This window comes from Petromyzon marinus, chromosome 55 (genome assembly GCF_048934315.1).
Source record: "Petromyzon marinus isolate PM22_M1 ecotype Great Lakes invasive population chromosome 55, UKy_Petmar_22M1.pri1.0, whole genome shotgun sequence".
Classification (NCBI taxonomy): domain Eukaryota; kingdom Metazoa; phylum Chordata; class Hyperoartia; order Petromyzontiformes; family Petromyzontidae; genus Petromyzon; species Petromyzon marinus.
Genome location: NC_133721.1, coordinates 5,430,104 through 5,453,789, shown reverse-complemented (window position 1 = coordinate 5,453,789; position 23,686 = coordinate 5,430,104). Strand labels below are relative to the sequence as shown.

The window sequence follows — 23,686 nt, the reverse complement described above, 5'->3', positions numbered from 1 at the left end:
ATATGAAGACGTGATCTAGGAAGCCACAGGGGCTCTATGCACTTCTAAATCGTCTAGACTTTTTAAACTTATTTCTTTAGATCTACTTTTTGTTGATTAGTTTGCTGTCATTCCCCCTGCACCTCTGATTAGAGCAGTTGGCTACTTCAGGGTGCGAAAGAAGCTGAACACATACGAGAGATGGGAGCTGAGCAAGATGAGAGATGAGAACGGTTATTGTCATGCGAGTGAGATCAACCGGGCGATGGATCATGTGGCAGTTACGAACCTGGCCACCCGAGTTCAATTCCCGCTGACGGCCAACACCACCAGTCCTGGGCCTCTGCTAGGTCGACTCGGCCTCAAATGACTACCTGGTGCGATGTGCCACGACGTCGTAACACGGGAGACTTCGCCAGACACTGCGACGCTCGTCACCACTTTATTTCATCCTTTACATCCCGGCCCGGTTTCGACAGCTCCCCTCCCGTGCCGGCTGTGTCCCCCTCGACAGATTTGGGGAAGCCGATCTCGATATGGGTCATGGGGGGGGGGATGGTGATGATGGTGGTGATGGCAGTTGTGATGGGGGGTGATGATGATGGGGGTGGTGATGGGGGTAGTGGTGGTGATCATGGGGCTGTGGTGGTGATGGAGGTTAGTGGTGATGGTGATGATGATGGGGCTCTGGTGGTGACGGAGGTTAGTGGTGATGGTGGCGGTGATGATGATGGGGGTAGTGGTGATGATGGGGGTAGTGGTGATGATGATGGGGGTAGTGGTGATGATGATGGGGATAGTGGTGATGATGGGGGTAGTGGTGATGATGATGATGATGGGGATAGTGGTGATGATGGGGGTAGTGGTGATGATGATGGGGGTAGTGGTGATGATGATGGGGGTAGTGGTGATGATGATAGGGGTAGTGGTGATGATGATGGGGGTAGTTGTGATGATGATGGGGGCTGTGGTGATGATGATGATGGGGGTAGTGGTGGTGATGGTGGCGGTGGTGGTGATGATGATGGGGGTAGTGGTGATGATGATGGAGGTAGTGGTGATTGGTGGCGGTGGTGGTGATGATGATGGGGGTAGTGGTGATGATGATGGGGGTTAGTGGTGATGGTGGCGGTGATGATGATGATGGGGGTAGTGGTGATGATGGGGGTAGTGGTGGTGATGGTGGCGGTGGTGTTAGTGCTGTGCGGGCTCTGGAAGCGTGTGACTCTCCGCTTCCGCCATCGTTTGCGCAATCCAGTCGAGGTAGTTGAGCACTTTGGTGTAAACGCCGAACTTCCCTTCACGCGCGCACCCTTTCCCCCAGCTCACCTGCACAGTAGCAACGACAACGACAATGACATCAACAACACTCGTTATTTAGAAGCAGGAGAGAGACCTGGAGGCTGCTTTGCAAGGAAGAGTGGACGTATGAGCCAAGTCTGTGTTTCTATCGCGCCTCTCTTGTCTCCATATCTCCCTGTCTCCATGTCTCCATGTCTCCCTGTCTCCATGTCTCCCTGTATCCGTCCCTGCATTTGTAGTTCACTGTTTCTGACTCTGTCGCTGTCCGTCTCACTCCGTCTCGCGGCCTCTATCTACGCGAGTCGATGGAGCTGCTGCCGCGTGCCTCCGGGAGCCCCGTACATGGGGAGGGCTTGTACCTTCACGCAATGTGGACCCCCGGCCAGGCACGGATGCTGCTGCAAACTTTAGCGACGTGTGTTCTCGTTGTTTACGACATCCTGAAACGCCCAGTGGCTTCACTGCAGCGCACGCAGAGTCTGGACAGCCCCCCCTCCGGACAGAGGCAGCAGCGGCAGCGCCATTGCACCTCCCCGCTTGTCCCCAGAATGTCTGCTATAGGGACTCAGTGGGCCAGAGTCTGCTCGGTCCCCCACCCACCCAGATCCGTGTTCCCTTGCACACCCCCTCCGCCTGTGCATTTTGTGTAATTCCTGCATTCACGGAAGCTTTAAGTGTGTGAAAAAGTGAACCCCTGGTTTTATTAGCTCAATTAAGGGAATCATTTGAATCAGGTGTTTCAAAAATTAGGTGGATCATCAGAAATGAGTTTGGGAAGCCCCACCCTATATAAATATAAACTTTGTGAGTTTGGTCTTCACCATATAGATGTGTGGAAACAAGTTATGGCACGATCAAAATACACCTCTGAGGACCTCAGAAAAAGAGTTATTGATGCTCATCAAGCCAGAAAGTGTTATAAAACCAATTATAAGGATCTGGGCCTCCATCAATCTACTGTCAGACAGAGCGTCTACAAGTGGAGAAAGTTCAAGACTCACTCTACCCAGGAGCGGTCATCCTACCAAAATGTCTCCAAGAACAAAACGGAAAATCATCAAGGACATCACAAAGATCCCCGGAGAAACATCCAAGGATTTGCAGGCCCACCCTCGCCTTGGCGAATGTGAGTGTTCATGACTCAACTATCAGAAAAATATTGAATAAGAATGGTGTTCATGGAAGGATAGCAATGACAAAACCACTGCTTTCCAAAAATAACATTTCTGCCCGTCTTTAAGTTTGCCAAAGAGCACACAGATGATCCACAGATGAGTCAAAGGTAGAACTTTTTGGCCTCAATGCGAAACGTTATGTTTGGCGAAAACACTGCTCTCGAACACAAGAACCTCATCCCAGCCGTCAAGCATGGTGGTGGGAATGTGATGGTTTGGGGCTGCTTTGATGCCCCAGGAGCTGGACGGCTTGCCATCATTGGCGCAACCATGAATTCTGCATTGTATCAGAAGATTCTAGAGGAAGATGTCAGGCCACCCGTCCATGAGCTGAAGCTGAACCAAAAGTGGGTCTTGCAGCAAGACAACGATCGTAAACATACAAGCAGAGCTACAAAAGTGGGTCTTGCAGCAAGACAATGATCCTAAACATACACACAGAGCTACAAAAGTGGGTCTTGCAGCAAGACAACCATCCTAAACATACACACAGAGCTACAAAAGTGGGTCTTGCAGCAAGACAACCATCCTAAACATACACGCAGAGCTACAAAAGTGGGCCTTGCAGCAAGACAATGATCCTAAACATACAAGCAGAGCTACAAAAGTGGGCCTTGCAGCAAGACAATGATCCTAAACATACACACAGAGCTACAAAAGTGGGCCTTGCAGCAAGACAATGATCCTAAACATACACTCAGAGCTACAAAAGTGGGCCTTGCAGCAAGACAATGATCCTAAACATACACACAGAGCTACAAAAGTGGGTCTTGCAGCAAGACAATGATCCTAAACATACAAGCAGAGCTACAAAAGTGGGTCTTGCAGCAAGACAACCATCCTAAACATACACGCAGAGCTACAAAAGTGGGCCTTGCAGCAAGACAACGATCCTAAACATACACTCAGAGCTACAAAAGAATGGCTTCAGAGGAAGAAATTTCCGCGTATTACAATTGACTCGTCAAAGTCTGGACCTAAACCCCATCGAAATGTTGTGGCAACGACCTGAAGCGAGCTGCCCATGCCAGGCAGCCCTCAAATGTCACCGAGTCGAAGGAGTTCTGTGAGGAGGAATGGGCCAAAATTCCTCAAATTCGAAGTGAGAGACTGACTAACGGTTACAGGAAACGCTTAGTTGCAGTCGTTGCTGCTCAAGAAGGTGACACCAGTTACTGAATCTAAAAGTTCACATACTTTTTCACACGTGGTTATGAAATTTATAATCATTTGATGGATAAATAAATGTTGAAAGAGTATTATGTTGTGTCATTTGTTTAATCACGTTGTTTTTTTTATCTAATACTCGTTAGTTCATGAAGCCTATCTTCGCCAGGCAAAAGTTTTCAATAAATATAATAATTAACCTGATATTATTGTTTACAATTTTTTTATCTACGATCAGACACTAACAACTACTCCAAACATTTGCATGTTTCCACAAATTTTTTTACGACTTTATCAACCTTCTTATATTGAAAGACGTACCCACCGAAAACACGCTCAATTGAATGATTCCGGTTTTTTTATGAGAAATAACAAAAATGTATTATTCAGATTTGGACATAAAATGCGTATTTTTTGTTGTTAAATACCGCTTGAATATGTCAATATCGAACAATGGCTCTCGCTGTCATTTTATTTTCTGTTTAACGCTCTATCAAACAAAAAAAACCGCAATCTTATATTTTGAACGGTTTCTGAATGACACCACGCACAAACATTTATGGGACACTTAAAACAGAGATTTGGGGCCCTTAAAATGAAAAAAATCTTTGATTAAAAAAAAATCTCTTGCTGTTTATGTTATAAAAGCTACCTGTGTACCGAATTTCAGCTTTCTACCTTGTCGAGAAGTACCCTTGAGGTTTATGAGACGTACGTACAGATTAAGGTCTTTATTTACGTCGAAGATTCTGACTTAGATTAAGATACAATAACATTGTAGGTTTGAAATATGTAATATGTTAAAATCCTAAGGAGGTTCACAAACCTTTTCTCGGCACTGTATTGTCATGTGTTGCGAGGACCTGCGCAAGTGACGCTGAATACAATCAAGCATTTGGTGAGGTGATGGGTGAGTGGAGGGCACAGCGGGTGAGCGGAAGGTGAGCGGTGGGTGAGCGGAAGGTGAGCGGATGGTGAGCGGAAGGCGAGGTGGTGGGTGAGTGGTGGATGAGCAGTGGGCAAGTGGTAGGCAAGCGGTGGGCGAGGTGGTGGGTGAGCGGAAGGTGAGCGGTGGGCGAGGTGGTGGGTGAGCGGAAGGTGAGCGGTGGGTGAGCGGAAGGTGAGCGGAGCGCGAGGTGGTGGGTGAGCGGAAGGTGAGCGGTGGGTGAGCGGAAGGTGAGCGGTGGGCGAGGTGGTAGGCAAGCGGTGGGCGAGGTGGTGGGTGAGCAGAAGGTGAGCGGTGGGCGAGGTGGTGGGTGAGCGGAAGGTGAGCGGTGGGTGAGCGGAAGGTGAGTGGAGCGCGAGGTGGTGGGTGAGCGGAAGGTGAGTGGAGCGCGAGGTGGTGGGTGAGCGGAAGGTGAGTGGAGCGCGAGGTGGTGGGTGAGCGGAAGGTGAGCGGTGGGTGAGCGGAAGGTGAGCGGTGGGCGAGGCGGTGGGTGAGCGGAAGGTGAGCGGAGGCTGAGCCGTGCTTCTCACCACCCCGGTGAGGAACCAGGTGCTGCCGTATCGCGTGGCGTGGGGCCCTCCGCTGTCTCCGCTGCACGAGTCCTGGCCGCCCGTCTCGTAGCCGGCACAGAACATGTTGGCCGTGATGACTTTGCTGCCCATAGCGGCGCGGCATTGCTCATCGTCGACGTATGGCACCTGGCCCGCAGCCCAAATCGGCCAATCGTTTGCTCGCTCGCTCTTTGCTCATTCACTCACTCGCTCATTATTTTACATTCACATAGAGAACGCCTTAGCTCAAGCCGCTTGACGTAGTTTGAAAAAGGCGGTAACAGAAATAGAGTGATTAGTATGGTAGGAGGCGTGTAAAGTTCGTGGAATGAGTGACCACAACAGAGAAGGGCACACGGGGGGGGGGGGTCACGGAAGGGCTAGAGGGGAGGGACGGGACGGAGTGGAGGGGCGAGGGGTGGGAGGAGGAAGGGAATGGCCAATAAAAGAGGTGAGACTTTGAGAGAGGAACGGAAGGAGGTTAAGGAGGGGGACTTCTTTATGTAAAGGGGAAGTGTTAGTCTATGGGCAGTGCTGAGTCTATGGTGCAGTGTTGAATCTATGGGCAGTGTAGAGTCTATGGGCATTGCAGAGTCTATGGGCAGCGTTGAGTCTATGGGCAGCGTTGAGTCTATGGGCAGCGTTGAGTCTATGGGCAGTGCTGAGTCTATGGGTAGTGCTGAGTCTATTGGTAGTGTTGGGTCTATGGGCAGTGCTGAGTCTATGGTGCAGTGTTGAATCTATGGGCAGTGTAGAGTCTATGGGCATTGCAGAGTCTCTGGGCAGCGTTGAGTCTATGGGCAGCGTTGAGTCTATGGGCAGCGTTGAGTCTATGGGCAGTGCTGAGTCTATGGGTAGTGCTGAGTCTATTGGTAGTGTTGGGTTTATGGGCAGTGCTGAGTCTATGGGCAGTGCTGAGTCTATGGGCAGTGTTAGTATATGGGCAGTGCTGAGTCTATGGGCAGTGCTGAGTCTTTGGGCAGCGTTGAGTCTATGGGCAGTGTTAGTCTATGGGCAGTGCTGAGTCTATGGGCAGTGCTGAGTCTATGGGTAGTGCTGAGTCTATTGGTAGTGTTGGGTCTATGGGCAGTGCTGAGTCTATGGGCAGTGCTGAATCTATGGGCAGTGCTGAGTCTATGGGCAGCGTTGAGTCTATGGGCAGTGTTAGTCTATGGGCAGTGCTGAGTCTATGGGCAGCGTTGAGTCTATGGGCAGTGCTGAGTCTATGGGCAGTGCTGAGTCTATGGGTAGTGTTGAGTCTATGGGCAGTATTGAGTCTATGGGCAGTGTGAATATATGGGCAGCGTTGAGTCTATGGGCAGTGTGAATATATGAGCAGCGTTGAGTCTATGGGCAGTATTGAGTCGATGGGCAGCGTTGAGTCTATGGGGAGCGTTGAGTCTATGGGAAGCGCTGAGTCTATGAAAAGTGTTGAGTCTATGGGAAGTGTAATTCTATGGGCAGAGTTGAGTCTGCAGGCAGTGCCGAGTCTACGGACAGCGCTGTACAATGTACAGGGGAGGCTGATTCTAGTGGAGCGGTGCATGTGTGCGCGCACGAGCAGGCGCACGGCTCTCACCTCCAAGCGCTGCAGGATCCCCGCTGCCGGCCCGAACTCGTTCAGCTTGCCCCATCCGCTCACCGTCCCCGCCACCACGGAGCGCAGCACCCCCTGAGCGCGATCGCACGGCAAGCGACAGCAACAACGATTGACGATGGCGACACACGTCACGCTGGGAACTTCGTGGCGGGACGGGAGAAGTGACGAGAACACGGCGCGTGAGTGTTGCACCGGTTGCCGAACGAGTGCATTAAACCAGGTGGCACTCATTACACACAAAGTGCTTGCCACAAATGAAGCCACGACACCTCGCAGATCTCGACAAGGAGCATCAACTCCGGTCATCCTCGCAGTAGCAGCGGCTTTTGGGTAACCATCGAACGCCGCATCTCGTGCCTTCAGATGCTCTTTCGCGGCCGTCTGGAACGCTCTTCCGATATTAGGAAGCCACTGGAGCTATGCACTTTTAAATCTAAATTGAAAACTCAATTTTTTTGGAACTGCTTTTAGTGTTTAGTTTGTTGTCCTTCCCCCGCATCGCCGATTAGCACGGTTGGCTACGTACGGTGCGAATGAAGTTCAACATACACGTGGATAGGAAGTGCGTGCAGGACGGAGGAGGGATGGTGTTAGCAGCTTAGGAGTTGGAACGAGAACATGGCAGGGAAGTGTAGATATGGTCAGGCACAAACAGTGGTGCTAGGTGGGGACACGTGTGCAGGATGGGGGGGGGGGCGAAACGTCAGACATCGTGCGGAACAAAGTAATAAAATAAAACAATAAAATTCTCACGACGTTTCGGCCACAACACAAGTGGCCTTCTTCAGGTGAAAGGAACAAACCTGTCGGGACGACAGAGCTACAATGTAGCGAGCACCTATGTTCCTTTCACCTGAAGAAGGCCACTTGTGTTGTGGCCGAAACGTCGTGAGAATTTTTTCTGATTTATTTTATTATTTTATTCTCATTCTACGTGACTTTACCGAAAGAACCAAAGATGATGAATCCTTGCAGTCACGAAAGCTTTAAATCGAAATCGTGTGAAACGTCAGGCGATTTGTAACAGTTACGGAGTTCTCGGCGTCGCTCACCCTGACGAACCGCTGGTTGGGCAGGCAGATGGGCAGCGCGTATCTCGTGAACTGGATCGGGCGGCTCAGCTGGATGAGCGAGATGTCATTGTCGTAGGAGATCTTTATGTTGAAGCTGGGGTGGTCGACTATTCGGAGGATGCCGAGCTCCTGCTCCGAACCTTCCACCTCGTCCACATTGTGCTCCCCTGGGAGACAATGCAAACAAAGACAAATATCCTCCGTGTAGTCTTAACAGACTGTTGGCGCAAGTGCTGTTAGCGAGCACCTATGGACGCTGGAACGGCACACGTGGGGCGGGTGCTCAGCACCAACCCCCGGCCGCATTTTGTCTCCCGTGTGGCCATGTTTACACATTGCGCCGGGTACTCATTTGAGGCTGAGTCGACCCAGGGGAGGCCCAGAACCGGGTTCAGATAATCGTCATTAGTGTTGGCCATGCGCGGGAATCGCCGGGTTCGTAGCACAGCGCCCTAAACCGCTTCGCCAACGCTCCCTATATGCACACACACGACAATATGCGCGCGCACACACATACGCAGTCCACGTCCAAAGAGACCAACGATGCACCATGCAGCCTTTATCAGGCTGGTGACGCTCTTAGCGAGCACATGAAAGTGTGGACTGCGCATTTGGGGGATAATGGGGTGGCCAGAAACCACACCTGGCCATCTTTGTCTGCCCTGTGCTGCCTTCAGGACTGACGACGATGATGACGATGGGTGTTGACTCTCGAGTGTTGCCGCTTGTTCAAAGTGGAGACACCAAGTACTACGAAAGCAAATGGCAACATGACCCCTCGCACTTTCCTGCTTTTTCGCCAGCCAGCCCAGGCCTCCCGACATACTGGAGCTGGCTTCTCATTCTTGCCGGGGACGTCAAATTGAATCCAGGCCCCGTTTTTCCCTTGTGGCGGCTGCAGCAAGAACGTCAATGCAAATTCTATCCAATGCAACGGTTGTAAAGCTTGGTACCACAAACGCTGCACTATTTTAGCCCGCATCCCCAGTGCAAATTCCCGCTGGTTCTGCAAATATTGTACATCATCCACTGCAACGACTCCACCTTGCACAACCACACTAGCACCACCACCTCATCCATCGCAACTACCGTTTCAACCACAACAAAACGTCCACAACAAAAACGACCTAAAAATCCTTCAATTAAACATCAACGGCATCAACAACAAATCTCTTGAACTCAGCACCTTCCTACAACAAAACTCCATTAATATAGCCGCCATCCAAGAAACAAAATTAAAATCAACTTCTCGCCCACTCAACTTTCAAAATATCACTTTTCTCCGTCGAGACCGACCAACAGCTGGTGGCGGTTTAGCTTTCCTCATCCATAAAAGCATTCAATTTGAAGAAATTAAAATCCCATTGCCTCCTTCTGATATCACCACAGAAGTCTTAAGCGTCCGTATCAAATCCCATCTAGGCCAACTCACTGTAATCAACGTCTACATCCCACCGACCAAGTTCTTGCCCTCGCAACTATCAGTTCAATATTAGTCGACTTTTACCAAACAACGACTCAATTGTTATTGGAGATTTCAACGCCCACAACAAACTTTGGCACTCTTCCCTTTCAGATGCACGTGGCGACCTCGTTGCTGATATCTTGAACGGCTCCCCCTATGGGGTACTCAATGAAAAGATGCAAACTAGAGTTCCGTCATGTGGCCCTTCATCCTCACCGGATATCTCAATAGCGTCAGGAAACCTCCTTTCATCTATTGATTGGCAAGTCTTTTCGGTCCTTGGATCCGACCACCTACCTATTGTGTTGACCCTCAATGCCGCCAAGCCTTCACAAACTCCTAAACACCGCTTGTATTACCACTTTTAAAAAGCCAAGTGGCCACTTTTTACTTCAGAATCAGAAGCATATTTGCCGACATCAACCATATCCACATATCCACACATAACTCTGAAAAGATTTTCAGAAACATCATCGCAACTACCACCAAGCACACCATCCTGGCGGGTTGCTACAAGCAACACCTTCCCTGCCTCCCTAAAGAAGCCTCAATGCTAATAAACCAACGAAACACTAATCAGTCTAAAAATCCTACATCACCACAAATCCCAGCCTCCAATATTGACATCACTAAGCTAATCATTCAAGCCAAAACAGAACGCTGGCACGAGTTTCTTGAATCTTTTAACCACCGCCAAAACTCATAAAAACGTTGGAACACCATCAAAGCCTTAGACGGACACTCCAAACCACCACCAAATTGCGCAATCACTTTCAACAACAAATCCGTCATAAACAACAATAACATCACCAACCACTTCAACAAACTTTTCTCATCAGTCATCCCACACTCTTCCAATAAATCCACCCGTCAAAAAATCCGTCAAATCAAGGAACTACCCCTAAACGACGCCCCCAATTTAGCCTTGAAGAGGTGAAACTCGCTATCAAAAAAGTCAAAAATTATTCTGCAATTGGCCCCAATGACATAGCTATGCCCCACCTCAAACACCTCGGCCCCCTTGACATGAAGTTTCTCGCTTCCACCATTAACGCCTCACTCCAGTGCAACCTCATTTCGGCCATCTGGAAATCATCGACAATCATCCCACTTCCAAAATCCGGCAAAGACCTAAATCAAGCAACGTCCTACAGGCCAATTTTTTGCCCATCAATCAAGATTTTAGAGGCCCTCATCCTTCCAATCATCACCACCAACTTACCTCCATCATCTCACCAACATGGCTTTCGCCCTGCACACTCAACAACAACAGCTCTTCTCATCCTAACCACCCAAATTGCAAACGGTTTCAATGATAAAAAGCCCCCATCTCGCACTATCGTCACTTCCCTTGACCTTACAAAGGCTTTCAACATCCTTAATCACCTTATGCTCATCAATATCATCCAGGGTTCTACGCTACCACCAGGCCTTGTTTGCCTTCTTACAAATTACCTAAGGGGCGGCCAATCACGCACTCTCTTTCGTGATATTCAATCCTTACGAAACATTCATGCAGGAGTATCACAAGGTTCCATAATATCCCCAGCGCTGTTCAACGCTTACCTCCACGATCTACCAACTCCTCCAAAAGGAGTACAAGTAGTCAGCTATGCCGTCGACATCACAGTTTACGCTTCTAATCAAAATATACCCAAAATGGAAAACTCTATCAACTCCTATCTAAAATGGCTCAGCACTTTCCTAGCCAATAGATCGCTTCAACTCTCAACATCCAAATCAACAATCACCATTTTCACACCTGATCCTCATCAAGCCAACTTGCATCCCAACGACATAATAAACAACCAACGCCTTTCACTCGCTCAACACGGCAGAGACGTCCATGCAAAAGTTAACAAACGAAATAACATTTGACTAGCTTTAGCCGGCACATCTTGGAGTCAACAAAAGTAGACTTTACTCCTAACCTACGAAGCCATTGGACGTCCCATCATCAATTATGCCAGTCCCATTTCGTGCCCAAACCTCTCCTCTACAGGTTACCAAAAGCTCCAAACCACCCAAAACCCCAGGCACTTCGCCTAACTACAAGATGCCACCCCATGGCGCCCATTGGTCATCTCCACCAAGAAACCAAAGTTCTTCCGAGAACACTGCAAGCTTCTCACCGATCAATATCTGGCTTCATGCCACTCGACAACATATCCTTGCACAAAGCTACTCAAAGCCCCCCTGCACCTGCTAGGGAAATGAAATCCACCTTGCTTTCCATCAGCTTTGGCAACGTGCGATCGCCTTTAAACGCTCTTCCACCAAATAGCACCAGCAAATCAATTTTGAACCACTTGCACACCGCTGCCAACATGCACTGCCTGAACGCCTACAAGCCCCCAATGTCGTGCGAGGGGGTTGGCCCCCACCCATAGCAGACGACGAAAAATCCCTGACCCGGGCAACTCGCACAAAACTGGCCCAACTCCGTTCAGGTGACTGCTCCATGCTAGCCGATTACCAAAATCGAATCGACCCAAACGCCCCAAACTGCTGGTGTTGCTTGCCCTTTGTGCCAAGCAATGCCAGAAGATGCCTCCCATTTTCTCAGTTGCCCAAAACGCGGACCAAAAATGTAATCGATTGATCTCTGGCTAAACCCTTCCAAAGTGGCGACACAACGCCACCTACAAACAGAAAGTTGCGAGGAAAACAACAACAACAACAACGGGTATTGAACTTGCCAGCTAATATTCGAAGGTTCTTGGTCTCGTATATGGTGCAGTGTGCGGCTGTCAGGATCCACTGGGGGCTGAGAATGGTTCCTCCACACACGGGTGCTCCCTTGCGGCTAATCAGCACCTGCAAAGAGAGGAATTGTTCATGCTCTCGCATCATCGGCGACATCATCACCAGCAGCAGCAGCATGTGGTGGTTGTAAAAACGTGGGAACTCCCACCTCTTCCAACACATCAGAGTGGATGAATTGGGCCAGAGTACCCTCTCGAGCAGTGGTTCTTGACCTGGGGGTGCACAGACCTCCTGTTCGTGCGAGATACCCTTTCTGGGGGTGTGGGACATGACCAGATTTTTTCACGCGGTAAATCATCGAAAATAACAAATTAAGCACGGGCCCGTAAGTAGAAGCCGATGTGTTTATTAACTTTTTTTAACGATTGAGAAGCTAATGGGGTGCAAGGCTGCAGTAAAGGTTAAGAACCACTGCTTTAGAGTCTAATGCGAGCTGTCTGGAGCTACTCCCCCTCGTGTAGGCCCCTTCCTCCAGCAGTGGCGCGAGAAGCAGCTGCGGGGCTACGCCTTTACGTCTCACCTGCACGCTGTTGCCGTGCGCGCTCCGTGACCTCCGCGAATATTTACTATTCACCAGGTGTAAGGCCCACTGAGCTACTAGACAGCGCGTTTTCATAAGCGACCTGGCCATCACAAATGAGAGAGCTCAACGAAGTGGCTTTTCGCGTGGAAATCTGTCGCAGCCACCAAATAATCTAATCGCGTGATGTTGATTCTCAATGCTGAGGGGAAACACCGGAGGACCCAGAGAACAATCCGCGTGACCACTGGGAGAGAGACACGCACATTCCAAATATACAGCAGCAGGTGTCAGGGTTGGGATCAAATCCACGACCTCCTGCATACCAGGCGAGGAAGTCAACATCTCCTAGCCACCGTGACGACCTCACCTGCCAGGGGCACTGCCCGCGCGGACACTCCTTGCCTCCCACCACGCGCCCTCTGTGGTTCGATTGTCCGAACGAGGCTGGAGGCTCAGAGTCGTCGCCGATGCTGCTGCTGTTGACGTTGGCAGCGTGAGCGCTGGGCGGGACGTGGGTAGCAGCCTCGGAGGAGTTTCCCATGAGAATCTCGGACTTGGGCGACACGACACGGCCACACGGGAACGCCTCTGCGGTGGCACAAACGCGATCGATTCGTTCGTCCGTCACCGTCACCACCACCACAACCAGCATAATCATCGACGCGACCGGCACACGAGTGCGATTTCATCGGCTGCGTCTCCACGGTGGTCGGTGCTCCCCGGCGCGTTCCCACAAAGGCAACCGCCGCAGGACTCGCGATCGTCACGGGAACTGGAGGCGACGTCGCCGCCGAGTCGGAGCAGACGAGCCCGACGTGAGTAAAAGGCGCAGCAAGGGAGCCTCGTGGAATGTTCGGACGGTTCCTGGAAGAGCTGCCAGCCGGGCCTCCCCCCCCCCCCCTTCCCCAACCCTGCCGAGCGCCTCGACTTGGTACGGCGAAAACTCCGGTGTACGACTAAGCTCCTTTCGTACGTCGTTTCACTAATGCGTCACTTTATTATTAACACCGCCACCCAACCCCACATTTCGCGTCGCTGACAGCATCGCTGTCTGTCCTCTCTCGTTATCCGTTGCCGCTCGGCCTTCTCCACCACCACCACCCACCGCTACCCTTTAAACCGCTTAGATTTTACGTTGTTTCAGTGTCCGTCGCCGCACCTCTCAGGAATGCATCCCCGACGTAAACCGGGGCATTACCGTACCGCATGGGAGGCGCAGTGTGAATGTTCAACGTTGATGACGACGATGTTGATGACGATGATGGTGATGATGATAGATGGTCCCATTACCCGTGGCCATGCAGGATCGCCTGTTCCTGGCGAGATGATATCCGGGCGCACAGCTGCACACCGCCCCCCTGCGCGCTCCCCCAGCCGCAGCCGCCTCCTCCTCTTCGCAGTAGTGGTCACACCGGCCGTTGTTGACCTTGCACGACTGACCGGTGCTCACCTCTGGGGCAGAGGAAGCAGCGACAGCGGTTCAAGAGGCGCACGCGACATCAAGGCAACGTTGTAGCCGCTCGACCATTCCATCGATACCTCCTCGTCGATCTCGCCGTGGAGTATAATCCATCGTCACGCGAACTCCATTCATCCTCGCAGCAGCAGCAGAGGCTTCTGGTTGGCCGTCGAACAAAGAAGGGTTAACGCATCGCACACTTTCAGGTGCGCGTCTGCGGCCGTCTGGAACGCTCTTCCTTCTGATGTTAGGAAGCCACTGGAGCTATGCACTTTTACATTTAGATTGGAAACTGTAGAACTGCTTTTTGTGTTTATTCTGTCTTTCCTTCCCCCGCACCTATGATTAGCACGGTTGGCTACGTACGGTGCGAAAGAAGTTCAACATACGTACATATATCAACCGTTGTACGGTACAGTACTATGATCCCGAAATGTCAGGGTGCTTTTTTATTTTTCTCATAGGACGCGACGGTAATAAATACAAACATTCAACGTATTTTTATTTGGTAAATGTCAATCTCAATTTTAATTCTCGTCTATGGCAATGTGTTCAGTAGCTTATTGCCATTGACGAGGTCTGCTGCTGGTGGCCACGACGAGAGGGTTTCAGCAGAGAGAGAGAGTTCGTGTCGTGTCACTGTTCCTCTTTCTCCGTTGAAGGTGCGGGTATACTGTGTGGGCCAGTGTTGGGGTTTCATGGCCATAATCGTATGACCGTGGCTTGTGTCTTTAATTGTACATTCATGAAGGAGATCTGCGCATTGGCCCGGTGATGTTCCGATGTGGTTGATGGTTCCACCACCCCGGTGTCTTCATGGAAAATCAAAGCCACGAGGTTGCGATGCTTGGGTCTACGAACGAGGTGTTTGTTCTGAACGTCTTCGTTGTTGCACTCTGTTCACCAGGGTTCTCCCGGTTCTGGGTGAAATTCTGGGATGCTGACAGCAACAGCAGCACCAGCAGCGTGATCCCAGAAGTGGGATCGGGACTTGAATCGGTGACAAAGGTGACATTGTTGACGTATTGGTCGTATGTTACGTTGAATTTCTTTTGCACCATACTCAGCGATCCGCGCTAAGAAGAGGTGCGGGGGAAGAACAACAAACTAAACACCAAAAGCAGTTTTAAAGATATGAGTTTGTCAATCTAGATGATGATTTCAAGTGCATCATAGCTCCCAGTGGCTTCCTAATATCGGAAGGGAAGAGCGTTCCAGACGGCCGCAGAAGCGCGGCTGAAAGCGTGCAATGCGGTGACCGTCCAGTCGATGGGTAAGTGGCATACATCGATGAAAAAAATGCCAATTGTTGGGGTTTCAGTGGAGGAGGTGGGTTCTGGTGATAGCTCCCCCGTCCCCTTCACCAGATGCGCCACTGGGGCCCCACCTTGTGGGACTCACGCTCGATGTGAACAAAGAGACAGGAAGAGGAGACAAATAAATAACTAATATTTTTTAAAAAACTTTTTAAAAACACGCTTTAATGAAATGTACCGTACTCGTAATGGCAAAACTCCACGACTCCAGGAAGTGGCCCCGAAGCTTGCCACAACATAAGGGGGCCGTGGGCAATTACAGCCAACGTCAGTTGAACGTGGACAATTAGATACAAGCCGAAACATAACATATAAAAAAAAGTTTTATGTTTTTAAAAATGTTTTTACGACATAATATAGTATTGTCATCAGTATTACATAAGTATACCAAGTTTGCAGTCGACACCACATTGGGAAGTGGGTAAAAATGTAGTTACAAGATTTGAAGATACAACAACAACAGAGTGAGTTAATAAAAAGCGTGTAATAATAGGTTTTTACCCTTTCTGGCAATAAAAAACAGGGGGTGTTAAGATGTTCAAACGCCACAGATACATTTTTCAAGGCATCGAGTCTGCATTAACCACACATAACACTGGTGAGACAAGGCCATCAATCGGTTTCAAATATAATGCATATATTATCAGACGATGTTTGTGTGCATCTTTTGCCACAAGTGTGTGTGGTTAATTCAGACTCGATGCCTTGCAAAATGTATCTATTTGGTGCTTGAACATCTTAACACCTGTTTTATTGCCAAAAAAGGGGTAACCCCAATTCTTTATTTCTCATCATTTTGAATACGGGCAACGATAACAATGAGAGGAGGGCGAGAGAGAGCGAGCGAGCGTGCACGCCAGCTACCGTCTGCGGATTGGCGGCGTCCTCACCTTGAGAACACACGCGGCCCTCCCAGCCCCGCGGGCACACGCACATGTAGACGGTGTGCGTGTGCTGGCACGTGCCTCCGTTCTGACACGGGTTCGACAAACACGGGTTGGGCCCTTTTGGCAGTGGGGGACACGAAAACAGCAGCAGCAGCAGCACACATCACGTGCACAGCACACACACGCAGCACACGCACAGCAAAGGCAGCACACACACGCAGCACACACACGCAGCACACGCACAGCGAAGGCAGCACACACATGCTTCTCACACACACGCAGCACACACACGCACAGCAAAGGCAGCACACACACGCAGCACACACGCAGCACACGCACAGCAAAGGCAGCACACACACACGCAGCACACACACGCAGCACACACACGCACAGCAAAGGCAGCACACACACACGCAGCACACACACGCAGCACACACACGCACAGCAAAGGCAGCACACACACACGCAGCACACACACGCAGCACACACACGCACAGCAAAGGCAGCACACACACACGCAGCACACACACGCAGCACACGCACAGCAAAGGCAGCACACACACACGCGTCACACGTCACCGTGGTGGTGGTCACCATCACTCGAGCCCGCCGCTACGTCTCGAGGCGCGCCCAGCCCCAGGGCACCCCTAGCGGCAGCTGTCCCCAGCGCGGCGCAGGGCGCGCGAGTGAGCGCTACTCTGCAAGTAAGGGGGTCGCGATAACTCTGCATGTGTGGTTTCGCCAATGAAGTAATTTTGCGAGTACTAAATTAATTTCAACTTTTTATTTCTTACCAGGTAAGGCCCACTGAGCTGTATAGCTCTTTTTTTTTCAGAAGCGATCTGGCTATCACGAATTAAAGTGGCCTACCATCATGTTGAAATTGTTAGCAGCCAAATACTCTAAACGCGTGATTCTGTATGTGGAGGGGACAAAAACCCGGAGGACAAGGAGAAAAATTGACACGGCCACAGGGAAAGAGACAGCAGTTGTCAAGGTCGCGACCGTGGCGCCCCAACAGCAGAGTTTTATGTTTTGATATTCGTAAAAAATAATTTGTAACGTTTTACTCTAGGAAAAATAGTGCTGTAGCGAATCAGCGTTGCACGGGGCCGCGCTAAGCGAGGTCTGCCTGTAATGTACCGGATACATTTTTTGGCGAATCTGGAGCGTGAGTGGCCTATTCGTTTCGAATAACGTCACGGGATCTTTAACGTCCGCTGTACTCCACAAATATAAATATTAACACGTAGGCTTTCGCGACCAATATCCATAATATCGTTTTTTTTGGGGTTAGATCGCATAAATATACATTATGGAAAACAAAGATCCCCCGCACAGCCTTCGACAGTCCTGGCAAGTGCTGTTAGCGAGCACCCCAAAAAATAACAAACAAAAAACTACGACGTTTCGATCTCAACACAAGCAATCATCAGGAAAAAAAACGAAACGTAGTCTTTTGTTATTTTCTTTGAACCTATCCACGTGACTTTACCGAAAGACTCAAAAATATGAATTCCTGCAGTCACGAAAGCTTTAAGTCAATATTCATCCGAACGATGTTTGGTATTTTCACAGCGATGCAATCTGACTACTCGGGTGATGCTCTTGCAATGCAGGCCTCGCGGCACAGCGCTCAGAGGACGTGACCTTCTTAAAATCGTGACTTCAAGTGAACCTTATGGCGGGACCCCGGGGTTCCATAGGCCACTGGCTCTCGCATAAACTGCGTTGCGACGTTATTGTATGTCTGTTGAAGGCGAACGATACGGCAATCTATTCTTCTCGACGAGCTCTACACGATGCGCTCATCAAAGCTTAAACGTTTTGTTTATGACTACGGCAATTTTGGCAACGACGGGCACTTGGTGAAGAACGAGAGGATTGATTTCTGGTGGGTCACGGCGTTTGTGTGCGCGGTGGGACGGAGTCGCCATAAGGTTAATTTACGTTGGTTGTGGGCCCCGCACTAAACCCTTTCAAGCTATCAACTCCGGTTCGGTGATTCTGCACTTGCTTTATTACTATAGTACGATACTGCTCTTCAACTTTTACGAACGACTGGGTGTTTTAGGTTAGCGATGTGTCGCATTATCTGGCTGTGTAGCAAATGGAAAAATACAATTACTTTACTATGCAAGTTAAACATTTGTGTTTTAATATTTATGTGTTTCTTTTAATTTAGGGCCCCTTTATAACATATGCTACAGGTCCCGCACTACTTTCATCTGGAACTGACTGTACCTCAAATAAGCACGGAGAGAGGTGGACGCTTGGAGTTACAATGAGAAACAATAAAAACGGAACATGCAGGGCATGAGAGAACATGGGCAGGATATTCGACGTAATTTTTACTTGCGAATAAAAGTGCGCGGACTTACTTATGTATAGAGTCCAAAATGCATTCTGTGAACACAAGAGCAAGGACACCCATGAATGCATTGTGCGCGGTTAATGTTCAACTTGGCTTGGTATTCCAGCAGCATTGCAATAGACATTTCATCTGACATGGGAGCGTTTAAAAGATTGCACGAACTCAACATGCACTATTCTATTCTTGGGTATGGCAATTTATTTTTTCAGGAGCCAAATGCCAATGTCGAGGCCAATGTTACAGTGAATGACACAATAGACTGGAATGACACTACAGACTTGGGTTTCTGACCGGGTTAACCCATCGGACAAATTATTTGGTGATACTGTGCGAATATTAGGAGTTGGGTGAAATTCCACCCTCCTCACACCATCATTTCCTAACTCGGCGTAGAACAGATATTTGACCGCTGTCATCAACTCGACCAAGAGAACCACAGGAACTCCATAGCCTGAGACGTGACTAGAATTCCACGGGTTCACATCAACTAGACTAAGCCTGTGAATAAAATAATCCAAAGAATGCTGCCTAAATTAAAAGCTGCTTCACGCCAACATTTAATAACGAAGAGTTGTACTATGAAAACATAAGAATAGGTTTTACCCCTTCTGGAAATAAAACAGGTGTTAAGATGTTCAAACACCAAATATAAACCTTTTGCAAAAATTAAGTTCGCATTAACCGCACGTACTTGTGGTGAACATGCAAACAAAGCATGTTGTGATGAAATATGCCATTGTCTTTGAAACTGATTAGCCTACACCAGTGACAGCCTTATTTAGGGCCTGGTCTCACCGGTGTCAGATCAGAGAACGCCAAAAGGCGAACAGGACAAGGACAATGCCACCGTCAGAGTATTCATAGCTCGGGGTGATCAGCTACAAATGTGGACCTTTTTTGCCAGTATCAAAGTATGAAAAAATAAGAATCAGACTGCTGTGAAAGAATCAGCAGTCTGATCAGCAGTCTGATTCTTTCACCTGAAGACGGTCGTTTTTTTCGATCGAAACGTCGCGATCTATTCTTTTTTATACCTACGTGATGACTTTACCGAAAGAACAAAAGAGTATGGATTCCTGCAGTCACGAAAGCTTCAAATCAAGGAAGAATAGGTTTACCATTTCTGGCAATTAAACTGCTATAAGTCGACTCGACTAAGCGAAGAACGGCGAAGAGCAATACCCAGGCCGAGACTGCAACGTCCACAGGGGTTGTCACTGCCGAGGCTAAGACCGCAGCCAGCGGGTGGTAGCTACGCTGCACGTGGCCTGTAAATCCAGCACTGTGGAGGAAGCAGCAACGAGGAGGGGTTTGGTGGATCGCCGCACGAATGTCGCGAAACTTCCTTTCCGTGGGCGTCGACGAAGAGCCGTAATCCTGGCTCACCAGGAGAGGGCCGACACAGTAGAAATGTGGACTTCACCTTATTCGCTTTGATGGGATCGAGTGGGTTTTCTCTGGATGCTCCGGTGTAAACGCTTCATTAATTGGCCCGTAACACCTTAACATATAGGAGACCACAGAGCCTGGGCAAATCGTCTGTGGTTCCTCCTGCCTCTTGAGTCGTCCTCTCGCTCTACTCGAGTGAGCAAATACTGTGCAGCGGTGCGTTACCAGTTGACATTCTACTGTCAATCATCATCATCGTGACTAAATGATTGACTACATTTTAAAAAATGTGTTTTTAAACAACGCGAACTCAACGAGCGCTGACCGTGCGTTGATCATCTTCGAAGATCTCCCTGGCCTCCTCGAAGTTGCACGTCTCCTCGCGGCACTCTCTCTCCAGCGAGCCCTGTTTCGTCTCCTCCATGCTGAAGGGCGAGTTGGCCCTGCGCTGCCGTGCGAGCAGGGACGCCGCCTCCAGCCGCGACACGAACACTGGGTGGAGGGGGTGGGGGTGGGGACATTGACGGCCCCACCAGTTTCAGTTTCATTCATTAGGTTATAACCCTGTGAGCAATGCGGCTCTTGACTCGGGTGCAACCGCAACAAACAAAAACATGAACAAGAAAAGATCTTAAACGCTCGCATGTCAGATGAAATGTCTATTGCAATGCTGCTGGAATGCCAAGTCAAGTTGAACATTAACCGCGCACAATGTATTCATGGGTGTCCTTGCTCTTGTGTTCACAGAATGCATTTTGGACTCTATACATAAGTCCGCGTACTTTTTATTCACAAGTAAAAATTACGTCGATTATCTAGCCCATGTTCTCTCATGCCCTGCATGTTCCGTTTTTGTTGTTTCTCATTGTAACTCCAAGCGTCCACCTCCGTGCTTATTTCAACGCACATTTGAGGTACATTCAGTGCCGGATTAAGCTAGTGCGGGGCCTGTAGCATGTTATAAACGGGCCCTAAATAAAAAAAAACGTTAATACTAAAACACATTCATTTTCAACTTGCATAGTAAAGTTATTGTATTTAATCATTCGCTATACAGCCGGATAGTACGACAAATCGCGAACCTTAAACACCCAGTCGTTCATAAAAGTTGAAGGCAGTATAGTACTATAGTAATAGAGCAAGTGCGGAATCACTGAACCGGAATTGATAGCTCGAAAGCATTTAGCGCGGGGCCCTTGAAAGTGCGCGCCCCGTAGCATATGTCGCTAACTTGTGCTAGTAGGATAATGCGGCACTGGGCCCCACGCCACCTTGTAGGGCATTCGAAGCCAGTAATGTACTGGGATCCATATTAGATTATCTGGTTTAGACGCACGCAATTATCCGGCCGAATCTATGTCGCGAAACCCTTCAAATTTAATGGCCAGCTTGCGCATGGGTTTTGACAAAGCGTCGATATCGCTTCAGCTGGCTCGCCACGAGTCGAACTATTCTCGCGACCGCATTTAGTGATTGTATCGGATCTCTTTGCTTGAAACCGCTTCAAATACCGTCAGGTTTTTTTCAGGTGAGAACCCGGGAAGTCATAGGTTATGATCTGAAGAGGCTTGGTTCAGACCCGGCGATGTAGCCTAACCCGAACATGTATCGCAGTGGCTGCTCTGTTACATTGTCAGGCCACCATCGCCCTCGTGGTGCCAAAGCACGATGGAGCTTCCATCTTCAAAGCTCTCACTTTGAGGACCTGGTTCAACAACGTACCAGCGATGGCGCAGTCTCTCTGATCTGGCCATTATGAATCCTCTGGTAAATAAAGAGAGACATTAAGCCCCAGGGTTTAAACCCCTGGTAAATAAAGAGAGGCATTAAGCCCCAGGGTTTAAACCCCTGGTAAATAAAGAGAGACATTAAGCCCCAGGGTTTAAACCCCTGGTAAATTGTCAGGCCACCATCGCCCTCGTGGTGCCAAAGCACGATGGAGCTTCCACCTTCAAAGCTCTCACTTTGAGGACCTGGTTCAACAACGTACCAGCGATGGCGCAGTCTCTCTGATCTGGCCATTATGAATCCCCTGGTAAATAAAGAGAGACATTAAGCCCCAGGGTTTAAACCCCTGGTAAATAAAGAGAGACATTAAGCCCCAGGGTTTAAACCCCTGGTAAATAAAGAGAGACATTAAACCCCAGGGTTTAAACCCCTGGTAAATAAAGAGACATTAAGCCCCAGGGTTTAAACCCCTGGTAAATAAAGAGAGACATTAAGCCCCAGGGTTTAAACCCCTGGTAAATAAAGAGAGACTTAAGCCCCAGGGTTTAAACCCCTGGTAAATAAAGAGAGACATTAAGCCCCAGGGTTTAAACCCCTGGTATATAAAGAGAGACTTAAGCCCCAGGGTTTAAACCCCTGGTATATAAAGAGAGACATTAAGCCCCAGGGTTTAAACCCCTGGTAAATAAAGAGACTTAAGCCCCAGGGTTTAAACCCCTGGTAAATAAAGAGAGACGTAAGCCCCAGGGTTTAAACCCCTGGTAAATAAAGAGAGACATTAAGCCCCAGGGTTTAAACCCCTGGTAAATAAAGAGAGACTTAAGCCCCAGGGTTTAAACCCCTGGTAAATAAAGAGAGACTTAAGCCCCAGGGTTTAAACCCCTGGTATATAAAGAGAGACTTAAGCCCCAGGGTTTAAACCCCTGGTAAATAAAGAGAGACTTAAGCCCCAGGGTTTAAACCCCTGGTAAATAAAGAGAGACTTAAGCCCCAGGGTTTAAACCCCTGGTAAATAGAGACTTAAGCCCCAGGGTTTAAACCCCTGGTAAATAAAGAGAGACATTAAGCCCCAGGGTTTAAACCCCTGGTAAATAAAGATAGACTTAAGCCCATAGGGTTTAAACCCCTGGTAAATAAAGAGAGACATTAAGCCCCAGGGTTTAAACCCCTGGTAAATAAAGAGAGACTTAAGCCCCAGGGTTTAAACCCCTGGTAAATAAAGAGAGACTTAAGCCCCAGGGTTTAAACCCCTGGTAAATAAAGAGAGACTTAAGCCCCAGGGTTTAAACCCAGGCTCTGAACGATGCTGGACAAGTGCCTCTGACCCGGCCCTTCTAAGCCCCCGTGAGACACACGCACATCAGACTCAAAATATATAGACTGGAATATTCCGATAAGCTCTGAAGCTCTTGTTCATAGATGTCCAGTACGGGCGGGTTAGTAAGTTACAACAGCAAACAATAGAAAAACGCGATAGGAGTGCAAAATTGAGATCATGGTAAGCAAGTAACTAAATGTAAATATTAAAATAACTGAATGATATAAGTCCGATTTATCCCGCTTGGGCAAGGCAGCAAAACAACAAAAAACAGCTCCAGACCGCACCAAGACAACACAGCAGTAGTCTCTCAATAACATGCCAGATTAACAGTGAACTATCAATACACAGGTGATGATCAAAGTTCTAAATCAAATTTGTAAATGTGACTGCCGTATCCAGCACTCAGGACAGAACTCAAGCCTAGGAGCTCAGCAGCACTGCCTCTGTCTCCAGCACGGCCACGTTGAACCACCAAAAGCCATTTAAAGTGTATCGGGAAATCAAACGATTGCTTGGACACTCACCTCTGGCACGAACACTTTGAAGAATGAGAAACAGACACAGCAATAAGATGGCTTTAATGTTCATTTTGAGATGTCTCGTCGCTGGCAGCTCTCAACAAGTCAAATAAAAATTCGTTTTGTGCAGAAATAATGTTTTTTTCG

The 23,686-nt window shown here is 49.0% G+C and overlaps 1 protein-coding gene across 1 annotated transcript; it reads right to left on the bottom strand.

Annotated features, from left to right (window-relative positions):
* Window positions 1-405: 405 nt before the first annotated feature.
* On the bottom strand, window positions 406-23,686 carry LOC116954595 (coagulation factor X-like). The gene is made up of 11 exons (XM_032975243.2): window positions 23,546-23,686; window positions 20,298-20,464; window positions 18,591-18,615; window positions 16,213-16,326; window positions 13,838-13,999; window positions 12,915-13,135; window positions 11,958-12,075; window positions 7,773-7,960; window positions 6,700-6,792; window positions 5,100-5,267; window positions 406-1,308 (listed from the first exon to the last, which is right to left on the bottom strand). The coding sequence occupies exons 1-11, from the start codon at window positions 23,607-23,609 to the stop codon at window positions 1,174-1,176; spliced, it is 1,455 nt and encodes a 484-aa protein (XP_032831134.2). The 5' UTR covers window positions 23,610-23,686; the 3' UTR covers window positions 406-1,173.

What these genes read in the sequence shown, in the direction of transcription:
- LOC116954595 (XM_032975243.2), bottom strand. Translation starts at nt 23,609, where the DNA reads ATGAACATTAAAGCCATCTTATTGCTGTGTCTGTTTCTCATTCTTCAA. An exon ending in TCAAAGTGTTCGTGCCAGAG is followed by an intron (nt 20,465 to 23,545) that starts GTGAGTGTCCAA and finishes CCCTCCACCCAG; the next exon opens with TGTTCGTGTCGCGGCTGGAG. An exon ending in GAACCTTCGAATATTAGCTG is followed by an intron (nt 7,961 to 11,957) that starts GCAAGTTCAATA and finishes ATTGTCTCCCAG; the next exon opens with GGGAGCACAATGTGGACGAG.